Genomic DNA, 12088 nt, shown 5'->3' with positions numbered 1-12088 from the left:
CTTTAGTGCCTGTGGGCCATGGTTTTTTAACTATAATGAATGTGTACCTTTCACAAGCACTTTGGTGAACCAGAGAGAAGAAAGTATTCTCAGGATGTGTTTAAAGCTAAGAGAGTTTTAAGAAGAAACAAAGTCCAGACGGCTTTGCTCATCCTTCTCTCTCCCTATTTTCTCCCCCTTGGTGGGGAGCTGGACAACATCATTCTGTGTTGACAGATGTGTTTGTCTACCCATAATTTTGTGACAGTTGGCACTGTCCCCCAAAACCACGCTAGCCTTGTAGTAAAATTCCTTGGTATTTGTGGGAGTCCTCTGTCTGTGCCCCTAAAATACTGTTAACCACTTTTCTCTGGAACCACTCCCACATTTGATTTGGTGGTAAAGGGCAAAACAGTGATTGTGGAGGTGGGTCTTTTAGGTCTTGTTGGTCTCTTGGTTGAAACTGTTTTCAAAAGCCCCACCAAGGGGTCTGTTACCTTGCTCTCCATCCATACTTAATGCCTATTTATCAGCCCTGTTAGGTCATATAAAAGTTGCACCTTTTGAGCAAGTAATTGTGTTTACTAAGGGAAAGGTGTGCACTACAGATTAGTATTATATTATTTTAATGGATTGAAAGTAATTTATAAGTATGCTGAGTGTAAATTTATAAAAGACTATGTATTGTAAAAGGACATATCCTGTGAAATATAATATCATTTTACTGTTTAACAGAATAATTCTATACGAAGAATGATTTGTCTCACCCACAGAACTGATTACATTCCTGATGCAATCAACACGCACTTTGTGATTTCCTTTTTTTTTTTTTCATCTTTTTTTGGCGGGAGGAAGGGGGACATCATTTGTATAAAGTAGAGTTTGTGTCACTCAAAATATGCACTGTATGGCTACACAAGAGCAGCTTGATGAACAGATCACTCCATGGCTCATTAAAGAACAAAGCTTCCAGAAGCAGCAATACGTGTGGTTTGTTCTCTGACCATCCTGGCTCCCACCCCAACTCACTCCAACCTGAACCCAAGGAAGAGCAATGATTTTTGTTAAAGTGATGTTTTTTTTAAGGAAAGGACTGAGCCCCCAAATTTTCAAAGTACAGAGGTGGTAATTATTGGAACTCAGTAGAGTTCAAGTGAAGGTGATACTCAAGCTGTGAGTTTTCTGTAATGGATGCTAAGCTGTCAAGACTTCATTTAATCAATTTAGAGGTAGACGGGCAGGGAAGGCAATAAATCTACATTGAGGATCCTCACCAAAAAGGCCACGAAGAAGTAGCAATAGCTGCTAATAGAGGGCCCTAGTGTATCCTTTTTGTTCTGCCCTGCACTGCATGACTTTGGGAAAGTCATTTGCCCTCTGTCTGGAATGTGGTCTCTCCCCCTGGTTTACTTCTCCGGATAACTCTTACTGACTCTCAGGTCTCAGTGTAAAAAGCAGTTCTACTTGGAAATGTCCTCTTCCTCCTTGAGCTGGCTTAGATGTCTTGTGTTCTCAACAGCTCCCAGTATTTGTGGCATCAAAAAACTTTGATGTTAGCTTCCCAAGGCAAGAAAAGAGCCTATCTTGCTGACTCTTAGATCCTCAGCACCTAACAAAAGGTGCCCACACTTAACATTTTGGATGAGAGGGCCGAATGAGATCAGGGCTTCTCAAATGCCAAACCAAGTCTAAGGTGGAATTGAAAAAAAATTAATTGTGATCAATTTTCCCCTAATGTCAAATTTATTCAATTTTTAAAATTCTGAGATCATCCTTCACATTTCTTTTTACATCAAGTTTACATTTACATTTTGCATTAAATTCACATTACAACAAAATAGTGGACTAAGATTTCCTTAATTGGCTAAATAAAACCTAGTAATGCCATTTTTAAAAGTTGCCCCTGTGACTACTGGATCCACAACAAACCTTTCTGATTATAAAGATAAGAGCAGAAAGCTGTAAGGAGATGCAGACTAGAGCTTTGCTTTTTAAAAACTTGTTCTGTCTCCTAGATTGGATAGCAGTACAGCATCTTAGAGCCAGGGACATAACCATGAATATGGATAAGACACATGTAATGTCTGTTGAATCTTGTGAGGCATCTCGGACTCCAAGGAGTATGTCACTTCTCAGTTCTGTGTGGCCATTCATTCAACAAGTATTGACTGAGCACCCACACCCACGGGCACTGTCCTAGGTGGCGGAGGTACGTTGGTGATCAAAGCTCCTACCCCCACGGAGCTTGCATCCTAGTGGGGAAAACAGTGGTGTCCACCAGATGCAGACTAGTCATCCGCCATATCTGGCTTCCCCTATCAGATTATATTTATGGATTTGAATGGGCGCTTCTTGGCATCTTTGAGCCTTTCTCTGCCCTTCCTACCTTTAAATACTCCCTTAAGGGCGGAGGAGGATAAGTGTCTCACAAGTCTGAAAACTGCAGTTGAGAAGAAAGGCCCAGATAGTACCACAGGGTCTTCCCCTGTGTGTTTCATAGCCATAGACATTTCTGGCGTTGAGGGCTGAAGGGAGTTTCCGTAGTATCCCCTCCCCTAGCAAGAGCCCTGAGTGCAGTGAAACAGAGCTGTAACCCATTTGAGTTTCATGGGGCCAATTTACAGCAAAAGGTTGAATAAATCTTGGGATCAACTGAGAGCTGTATTAGGAGGAAAACAGAGGCCACTTAGTGTATTTCAGGTGTGAAGGACTTAGTATAGGTATTAGGGGCTTAACATAAACTTTGGAAGAACTGGGGAAACAGATGAGAGAACGCTCCCACAGATGGTCCAGAAAGCCAGCAGATCTGAACCAAAAGTTCTGAAGTTCTCTAGAGCTTGCCTGGAAGCTCCTGCAACTCTAAAGAAGGCTGCTGTGAAATCTCCGTGTTCCCACACACACGACTGCAACTGCCTCCAGAGAATAATGGCTCCTCATTTACTTTACAAATCTCACGTGAGTGCCTCCCTTCCATTAGCAAACCATAGGGGAAGGGGATCCTGGGAAATGTACATCCTGGCATCTCTGCAATAAAGATAAGACCTTAAGAGGGGCGGGGCGGGGTGGGGGGGGGGCTATGGATGCCAGGTTGGCAGCAGATAATTCAGCTTATGTACCTCCTCTAATTCTCCAAGACTTCTTCCTGAAGATCCCAATCTCTTTCTCAATGTAGAATTGCTGTGCTCACACCTCCCAGAGACTAGCCTGTGAACTTCAGCAGGCTGCCTTTGCAGCCTTACGTTCCCCAAAGCAAGACTGCAGGATAATGTTCAGGGCCTATTTGGTCAAATTTCAACCATGTTTCTTGCTAGCATGCCTTTGCTCAGGCTTTCTATATGTTTAAAGACTTTAGGCCTTTAAACCTTACAGATAAAACTTTGGATAGGAAATTGGAGAGTATAATGGCATTATAGACATTAAATGACCCAAATAACTGAGGCAAGTCTGATGCTTTTAGAAGATCAAGGGTCTTTAGTTTGAGTGCTTAGGTGGGAAGGGCTTAAGCTGGGCAGTATTTGCCATACTCTTTCTTCTCTGGGCACCAGTCTAGCTATTGTCATTTCCAGAGCAGAGTGTTCTGAACCATCCTTCCTCCATCATGGCCAGACATCTCTGGATAACTAGGAGAATTCATATACAGGCCAAAGGGCAGGGAACCCCTAGGATTTCACAGATTTCTCACATGACCTTTTTCTTCTTGGATTTAAGCATTTCTTCTTTGAAGGCAGAAAATGCAACGGAATTGTTCTGCTAATTGCAGGGGCGGAGGGGCAAAGTGGGGAGACAGTGCCGGGGTTAAACGGAGTCATACCAAGGTTTACGTCCTCTCTGAGCCTCAGCTTTTTTCAACTATAAATGGGATGACTGGTCCCCCTGTCAGATTAATCTGATGGTTAAATAACAATACACATTCAGTGCTCAGTTCACTGCCTGGTGTATCAAGTGCCTGAGATACGTTAATATTTTTTAAATTATTATTTTCTAGGTCTTCTGGATCTGTCTTTGAAAAGGAAGAGATTTGTCTGAACTTCATCTTTCCATAAGGAATTAAGAAGTCATGCGGGGCGGGGAGGGGGGGAGCTTCCCTGGTGGTGCAGTGGTTAAGGATCCGCCTGCCAATGCAGGGGACACGGGTTCAAGCCCTGGTTCGGGAAGATCCCACATGCTGCGGAGCAACTAAGGCCGTGTGCCACAACTGCTGAGCCTGCACTCTAGAGCCCGCGATCCACAACTACGGGGCCTGCGTGCCAGCGCGCCTAGAGCCCGCGCTCTGCAACAAGAGAAGCCACCGCAATGAGAAGCCCACACTCGTCGCACCTAGAGAAAGCCCGAGCGCAGCAGTGAAGACCCAACACAGCCAAAAATAAAATAAATGAAATAAATTTATTTTTTAAAAAAGTGATGGAGGGACTTCCCTGGTGGCGCAGTGGTTAAGAATCCGCCTGCCAATGCAGGGGATAGGGGTTCGATCCTTGGTTCAGGAAGATCCCACATGCTGTGGAGCAACTAAGCCCTTGTGCCACAACTACTGAGCCTGCGTGCCACAACTACTGAAGCTGAAGCCCGCACACCTACAGCCCCTGCTCCATAACCAGAGAAGCCGCCACGATGAGATGCCTGCGCACCGCAATGAATAGTAGCCCCCGCTCGCCGCAACTAGAGAAAGCCCTCGCGCAGCAATGAAGACCCAACGCAGCCAAAATTAAATAAATAAATTTATTTAAAAAAAAAAAAGAAGTGATGGAGATTCCCCTTCACAAAAAGTGCCTGTGGCTGCCTTGAGTCGAGTTGCATGGAGCTCACCTTTGTTTACGGAGAGGTGAGGAAGGATGAGGAAGAGAAAGATGGGGAGAAGCCATGGGGTGGTGGGATGCCATCTACAGAGAAGCTGGGTTGTTGAATCCTCTGGGAGATTTTTCACTGGGCTTGGCTTCGTGGCACCTGGACTACGACTCGGAGTGGCAAAACCAGATGGAATTCGAGACCCTGTACTCACTCTTTCAGCGTCTTCAAAGGGAGAACCTTGGCCACATTGTCTTCCTGTTTTTGTTTTTTCACTTTTTTTTTTTTTGAGGTCTAACAATACAGTAAATTGCACAAATCTTAAGTGCATGGCTCAATTAATTTTTATGAATGGATAAATTTACGAAACCACCACCCGGATCAAAATAAAGAACATTTGTAGCACATCAGAAAGCTCCCTCAGGCCCCTTTCCAATCAACCCCAACCCCTGCCGCGGAGGTAACCACTATTCCAGCTTCTACCACCATTGGTTAGTCTTGCCTGTTCTTGAACTTTGTATAAGCAGAACTGGTGCCTGGATGCTTTTGTTCAATGTTTACATCTGTGAAATTTATCCATGTTGCCACATAATATTGATGGTTCATTCCTTTTTATTGCTGTTTTCCATTTTATGAATGTACCACAATTTATTAATCCATCCTATTGTCATTGTACAGTTTGGAGCTATTATGAAAAAAGCTGCTATGAACATTCTTGTCCTATCTTTTGGTGAACATTTCTGCTAGGTACACATACCTACGGGTACAGTTGCTGAATCAAAGGGCAGGCAGATGTTTAGCTTCAGTAGATTGTTTTCCAAAGTGGTTGCACCCATTTTATTTCCACCTCCACTAGTTTTTGAACATATCACAAAGGAGCTTCTCCATTGGAGTATTCCCTATGGTCTTGCGGAAAAAGAGGAGCTCAACACGTTCGGAAGTAATAAACCTCAAAGCCGGTAGGAGCAGGAGCAGTTTCCCAAACCTGAACAGGATAGAGGACGCCATCAGTTTGGTTATCAGCTTCTGAGCCCGAGTCCTAGGGATAGTGCCATCCCAGGAGAGGCAGAAGGGGAAGGAGAGGGGAGATGACTGGCGCCCAGGGCAAGTAAGGAGGAGCTTAGAGGAAAGGCCCCATTCACCTACCCCTGACCCACTGTGGCCCTCCTCCAATCTTTAGTTGAGGAGTGTGATGAAAATAGTGAATAAATATCGTTTCTTATGTGTAAAGATTATAAAGTGAGAAGTTATATATATATATATATATATATATATATATATTTTTTTTTTTTTTTTTTTTTTTTTTTTTGCCCGTTGCAGAGCACAGGCTCTGGACACACAGGCTCAGCGGCCATGGTTCATGGGCCCAGCCGTTCCGCGGCATGTGGGATCTTCCCAGACCGGGGCACGAACCCGTGTCCCCTGCATCGGCAGGCGGACTCTCAACCACTGCGCCACCAGGGAAGCTCGAGAAGTTATTTATATTAATAGTACATGTGAATATATTATTAACTGAATATAATGATTATAGTTACATGATGATTAATACCATATATATTTGAATAAGAATATAAATTCCTGGGAATTTCCTGGGGGTCAAGTGGTTAGGACTTGGCGCTTTCACTCATGCGGCCTGGGTTCAATCCCTGGTTGGGGAACTAAGATCCCACAAGCCGCGTGGCATGGCCAAAACATATATATATATATATATAAATTCCCCTCTGTAAGCCACCTAGGATGATAGAGTAGCTAGCCATTAGTGAAAATGTTCTGCAATCGAAACTTAATTTTTGTGGCTGAGATACTCATCCAGAAAAGGAGTAATTGTAGTTTTAAATAAGAAGCATTTGCCAAGGCAGGGGTCCCCAGTGCTGAGAACGTGGATGGTGAAGCCCCAAGAGACAGGGAGGGGCATTAGACCCTCCTTGGGTGGGAGGACTGACAGCTGGGGTCAGTGCCCAGTGTCAAGGAGGCCACATCAAATTGGGGCAGCTCCACACTCAGCTTCTACCACGGAGGTCTACAGGAAGTCTTTCCACCTCCCAATGACCTACTGAACCTGTTTTTCCAAACCAAGGGCTTTCTTTCTCTTGTAAGAGCCAAGCTGGTGGCACTGAGCAGTCGGGCAACCCTCCCTTCTGCTTTTCTGATCTAATCAGTGTCAGGAAGGAGTAACTATAAAGCCAAGTAGAGAAATTGTTTTTCAAACTGCCGGAAGTGGGTCACAACCAGCCTTTTTAAACAATAAACAACTTAAATAATTTAAACAGAAATATCAGGGTAAATCATTCAAAGTGAGGGCAGGTATTATTTGGGGGAACTTTGTTTCAGGGTCTGTGTGTTATTGGGTTATGATGGAAATTGCATTTCTTCCTGGGTGTTGCAGTTTTTAAAAACTGAAATACGCTGGCTTAGAGAACCCCAAATCACTTGCTCAGCACTCAGTTTCTGCCTGTAGTTGATACTGAACCAACTCCAGTAGGAGTGGCAAAGGAAGTGTTAATCAGAATTTTGAAATTTGACACAAAACCAATATGCCCAGACATCTCTGGGAGCTGAGCCCAACAGAAACCTGGTGAAGGAGGGCCGCTGGTGCCTGAATGTCTGTGATGACTGTTCTTAGGGTGCTGTGTTGAGCCTTAGGGACACGTTCTACCTATGCTCACCAACAGCAGAAATCTTTCTGTGTGATGGGTATAGTCCTTATACCTTTGACTCTTTCTAAAAGAAAATTACCTCTTCTTTAGATGATTTCTCAGATTACAGGGGATTCAAGGGTGCCCGTGTTAGCTTACTTCTTCAGAGAGAACTGCTGGGGGCCCAAGAGAATGCAGAAAATATGGTCTAAAATAGCCAATAGGTGCCTGGAGTCCAAGTGGTCCAATCTTGCTGAGGCTCCGTTGGATCTGCTGGTGCCGGGGCAAGCCGGGCAGTCCCAGAGCACTGGCTCCTGCCCCACTATTGCTGCAACCACAGTCTCAGCTGGCAGCCACTGTCCTCCAAACCCAGCCAGGGCAGGGCTATTGTCCATGCACACGGCTTGTGCAAATGCATCCCTGTCAGATGTCCCGCTGCACCTCCAACAGGCCTCATGTTCCCTCAAAACTCTTTTCCTCCTGACTTTCCTTTTTATTTCTTGACTACCTCGTCTCCCAATAGCTCTTCTTCCCCTCGTTCCTTATATCCACTCAAGTGCCAAGTCTGACCCATCCCATCTCCCAGTGGCTCCCGCATCTGTCATTGCCTTTCCACTCCCAAAAAGCAGAAACTCCACGGCTCCCCTGGATCATGGCAATGTCTGCTTCCCTCCCTGGTTGGATGCTCTGTACTCACTGCCATGCCCCTGCATGAAGCCCAGCTCTGTGTACAACACTCTCCCGCTCAAAAGCCTGCAGTGGCTCCTCTCTGCCTAGCGGATCAGATTTGGCCTTTGGCTGATGCCAGAGAGCCATTCTGGCTTAGTCTGCCACCTTCTCAGTGGCAGCGATCTCTTATACCTCCCAAACTGGGCTCCTGACCTAAGAACACATGCATATTCGCCTCTCTCTCTCTCCCCACCTTGGTGAATGATGATTTCTCTCCTTGTAGACCTTATCCTTCCTCCAAGTCCAGCCCTGCCTCCAGCTCTGCTTGGCACCCCATCTCCCAGTGGGTCTCTGTCTCCTGCAGACACATGCAGCCCTCAAGACCAGCCCTCAACTGCAGTGTGGTCACTGTGCTGGGCACCCCTAGGAGACAGCAGGTTTGCCTTATGCACATTTTGGTCCCTACTCCCGGGCCTGGTGCTGTGCCTGGCACTCAGTAGGTGTCAGCCACGGGCCGGTTGTACCGAGACCCTTGTGCCGTCTAAACCGTGCAGCCCTGAGATGGTGTCAGAGAGGTGGGCAGGGGGATGGCGAGATGAAGGGAGAGATGGACAGGGAGGCACGTGCGCGGGTCACCTCACAGGCTGGCTGGGGTGGTGGGCCTTGCTGTGCTGGCTCAGCATCACCTGGGACTGGTCCTGCAAGGCCTCCACATGCTCAGGATCCTTCAGGCCCCGCGTTTCTGGAGAGAAGCGGCAGCAGTGAGCTTCTCTCTCAGCCCCTCCTCCCCCGTCACAGTCAGCCAGGGCCTCAGGAGGCGTGAGCCTAGCCCTGCAGCCATCCATCCCCTCCTGCCCCCAGGGAAGAAGTCTGCACACATCTGCGTCTATGTGGGGCCATAGAGGGAAAGTGAGAGGCAGAAGGAAGTCACCAGAAGTCCCTTTCTTCACCCCCAACCACTCTCCTCTAAGGCTTGGGCAAAGACTCAGCTACCTGGTTTGAAGAGGACCAGGGCCTTCATGCAGGCGAACTCCGTGGGGTCCACCGCCAGTGCCCGGAACCTTGAAATGGTTTCCTGCAGGATTCGAGTCTCTGCACTGGCCAGTGCCAGCCGGCCCTGAGAGCTGCCACCAGCAGAGGCCTCAGGCGGGGCCAGCAGGGGGCAGCTGTCCAGGGGCAGAGACCACTGGATGGCTCCGAGAAGGAAGAGTTCACTCCATGCCTCTTCCAGCAGGATCACCTGTGCCCAGAGAGAGGGCGAGTGTTATGACTGACACACAGCTCCTCTGGCTCAGCCTGGAACCTCTGCCACCTTCTCGGGTGTCCTAGGAAACGAAGGGCTGGTCCCGGGTGCCCAGAACATTCTGACCTCTGCCTGCCATCAACCAGGGCTCCAGAGCTCTGGGACTTGGCACCATCTGGCCCAGATGCCTCAGCTTCAAGATACTCTGTGGGCTCCATCCAAAGCTGCAAGTGGAACACACAGGAAATCCTGGAGCTGTGAGAAGCCGGGCAGCCTCAGGGGCTCCCCACCAGCATCCTAAGTTTGGTATCCTCAGCTGACTCAGCCTGGCTTCTGAGCTGCTTCATCCAAGCCACTGGCTGAGGACTCAGACTCTCAGTGTGCCTCTTTTCCTGGATCTGTCATGACAGGTCCCCTCGCTCATGAGAAGCCCAGAGGGCTGGTCTAGCGGAGAAGAGGCAGGGCTGAAATGCAAGCCCTGAAGTCAGGGGCATTTGTGTTCCAAGGGAGCCCAGGTTTGCCCCCTGATGCTGTTTAGGGTGTGCAGACCACCCTGTGACAGACAGAGCATCTGTAGGGCCCGAGGGCTTGTCTAGGAGGAAAGAAGACCCAGAGGCGCACAGACACTGTCTTCAAATCCCTGGTCCCCGTGTGTCCCTGGCCATCACTTTCCCCTGGGTGATGACCCTGACCATCATTGCTGCCCAGAGAGTCAGATCCCTGAGACTGGTGTCCCTGACCATCACTGACTCTGAGGCATGGGTGTCCCCAGCCGTCACCATCCCCAAGCCACATGCACCGCCAATCATCACCTGCACAAGGAGGTATGTGCCCCCAGCCCGGCGGACTCTTGTGAGCCCCCTGACGGGTATACCTGATCCCGGAAGGGCAGGTTGGAGAACACGGGCAGGTTCTTGGCCCACTTGACAGCCATGAAGAGGAGGCGAGCTGATGTCTCATGGATGCTGTCCAGGCCCCAGGGGGAGGAGGAGGAGTATGGGGACGAGGGGAACTCGGGGTCATTGCTGGTGACATCAATATTCTCATCGGCTGTTGGAGGAGGAGGCTATGCATCAGCCCCTGCTCCGAGGTAGGCGGCAGGGGCTCCTCAGGGGCCCAGGTGTGGGATGAAGGCAGGACCCGGGAGCTCAGCCCTCCTCCCGCTTACCATCCTCCGGCTCCAGCTTAGTGCAGGTTTCGGCCGTTATCAGACTGGCCATGAAGTGGTGGTGGCCTGGAGGTGTGAGGGCCCGGGGCCCCAGGGCTCTGGCTGCAGACACAGGTGTAGGGCCCCGCGGGCTGGGCCCCGCTGGGGTCGGGGGAGCCGCCAGGGGCTCCAGCCAGGGCTCCGTGTCTGACTCCACGCGGTCCATTCGGACCTGGGCGGTGCTTCGTGGCTGGCGCTCATTCTGCACGGCTGGGGAGACAGGGAGGGTCAGGACGCCCCACGGGTCGCACGCCCCCTTCTCTTCCGCCACGCCTCTCCGGGTGGTCTCCCGACTCACCGTCCTGGTTCATGCCCGCCTGCAAGCACTTCTTCAGCCGGCAGGCCTGGCACTGGTTGCGGTGGGCCTTGTCCACCGGGCACATCCCTGCCCCCACCTGGCACCTGTGGGCGGAGGGGAACCCCCCCCCCAGGGAGTCAGGGTCCCGCCCAGGCCCCGGGCCGGGGGTTTCGGACATGTTTGCCACAGCTCCTTCTTCCCTGAATATCCTCCGTCCCTCCCAGGCACCTTCAGGGGCTGGAGGGTGGCGGGCGCTGCCCTGCCTCACCTGTAGATGAGCCGCCGCCTCACGCTCCTTTTGAAGAAGCCGCTGCAGCCGTTGCAGGCGTAGATGCCGTAGTGCTTCCCGCTGCTGCTGTCCCCACACACGCGGCACTGGAGCGAGGGCCCTGCGCCTGAGGGGCAGCCGGGCTGGGTGGAGGCTGGCCCAGGGCTGGTCACATGCCCCCTCCCACCTCCTCAGGGGCCCCTCCGCCCTCCTTGCTTCCTCGTCCTCAGCGTCCACCCGCCTTTAGACACGCCTGTGTCTCTCCCATCTGGAAGAGTGTCTCGCGTATCACAGCCCCTCAGCCCTCCTCCTCCCCCTTCTCTCTCCATGGCCAGTTCTCAACAAGAGGACACTCTCTGCCCCACCTCCCGTTCCCTCTCTCTGCAGGTGGCTTCAGGCTCCTTCATGCAAAAAAGCAATCTCGGCACCACCGCTACGGACCTCTGCTCCCACCCCCTGAGGGCCCTTCTCTCTCCTTTCCTCCCCCATCCGCTCAGCTGTCCTATCTGATCCCCATGTTTCTAGGATTCTGGGTTTGCCAGCAGGTTCCCTCACACTTGCCCACAGTCCTTGGGGCTCGGTCTGAGTCGCTCCGGCTCCTTTCACGGTCCCTGCAAACCTCTGACCCACACTCCACTCTCCAAGGGTCCAGACCCTCCTACGTCCAGGAAAGCCATACCTGTCAGCTCCTCCCCCAGGCCCCACCTGCCTGGAGACTCCTTCCTGGAGGCAGGCACAGCTGTTGGCGCCGCCGCAGCCATGTTGGAGCTCACGGGCGCTGTCGGCCTGGTCCTGGCCGGTCCCAGGGCAGCCTCCGCCTTCCTGCCTAAGAGGCCTCAGGATCGCTGAGCCGGGCCCAGCCTCTGCCTCCCTCTCTGATCCTCTGTCTCTCTGTCGGTGCCCCCGTCTCTGGTCTCTCTCTCCTTCTCCCTCTGTCTCTGTCTCCTTGTCTCTCCTCTCTGTGCTCCTGCCTCCTGGCCCCTCTGTCTAAACTTAGGAGCTGCCC

The 12088-nt window shown here is 50.5% G+C and overlaps 1 protein-coding gene across 1 annotated transcript; it reads right to left on the bottom strand.

Annotated features, from left to right (window-relative positions):
- Nucleotides 1-5613: 5613 nt before the first annotated feature.
- On the bottom strand, nt 5614-11867 carry NR2E3 (nuclear receptor subfamily 2 group E member 3; the record flags this gene model as incomplete). The annotated part of the gene is made up of 8 exons (XM_082857588.1): nt 11762-11867; nt 11083-11209; nt 10815-10918; nt 10478-10726; nt 10184-10359; nt 9060-9306; nt 8703-8808; nt 5614-5746 (listed from the first exon to the last, which is right to left on the bottom strand). The coding sequence occupies exons 1-8, from the start codon at nt 11841-11843 to the stop codon at nt 5614-5616; spliced, it is 1224 nt and encodes a 407-aa protein (XP_082713714.1). The 5' UTR covers nt 11844-11867.
- Between the last annotated feature and the right edge of the window lie 221 nt (nt 11868-12088).

This window comes from Leucopleurus acutus (assembly GCF_964270905.1).
Source record: "Leucopleurus acutus genome assembly, chromosome: 1".
In the NCBI taxonomy this organism is placed as follows: domain Eukaryota; kingdom Metazoa; phylum Chordata; class Mammalia; order Artiodactyla; family Delphinidae; genus Leucopleurus; species Leucopleurus acutus.
This window is presented reverse-complemented; position numbering and strand designations above follow the sequence as displayed.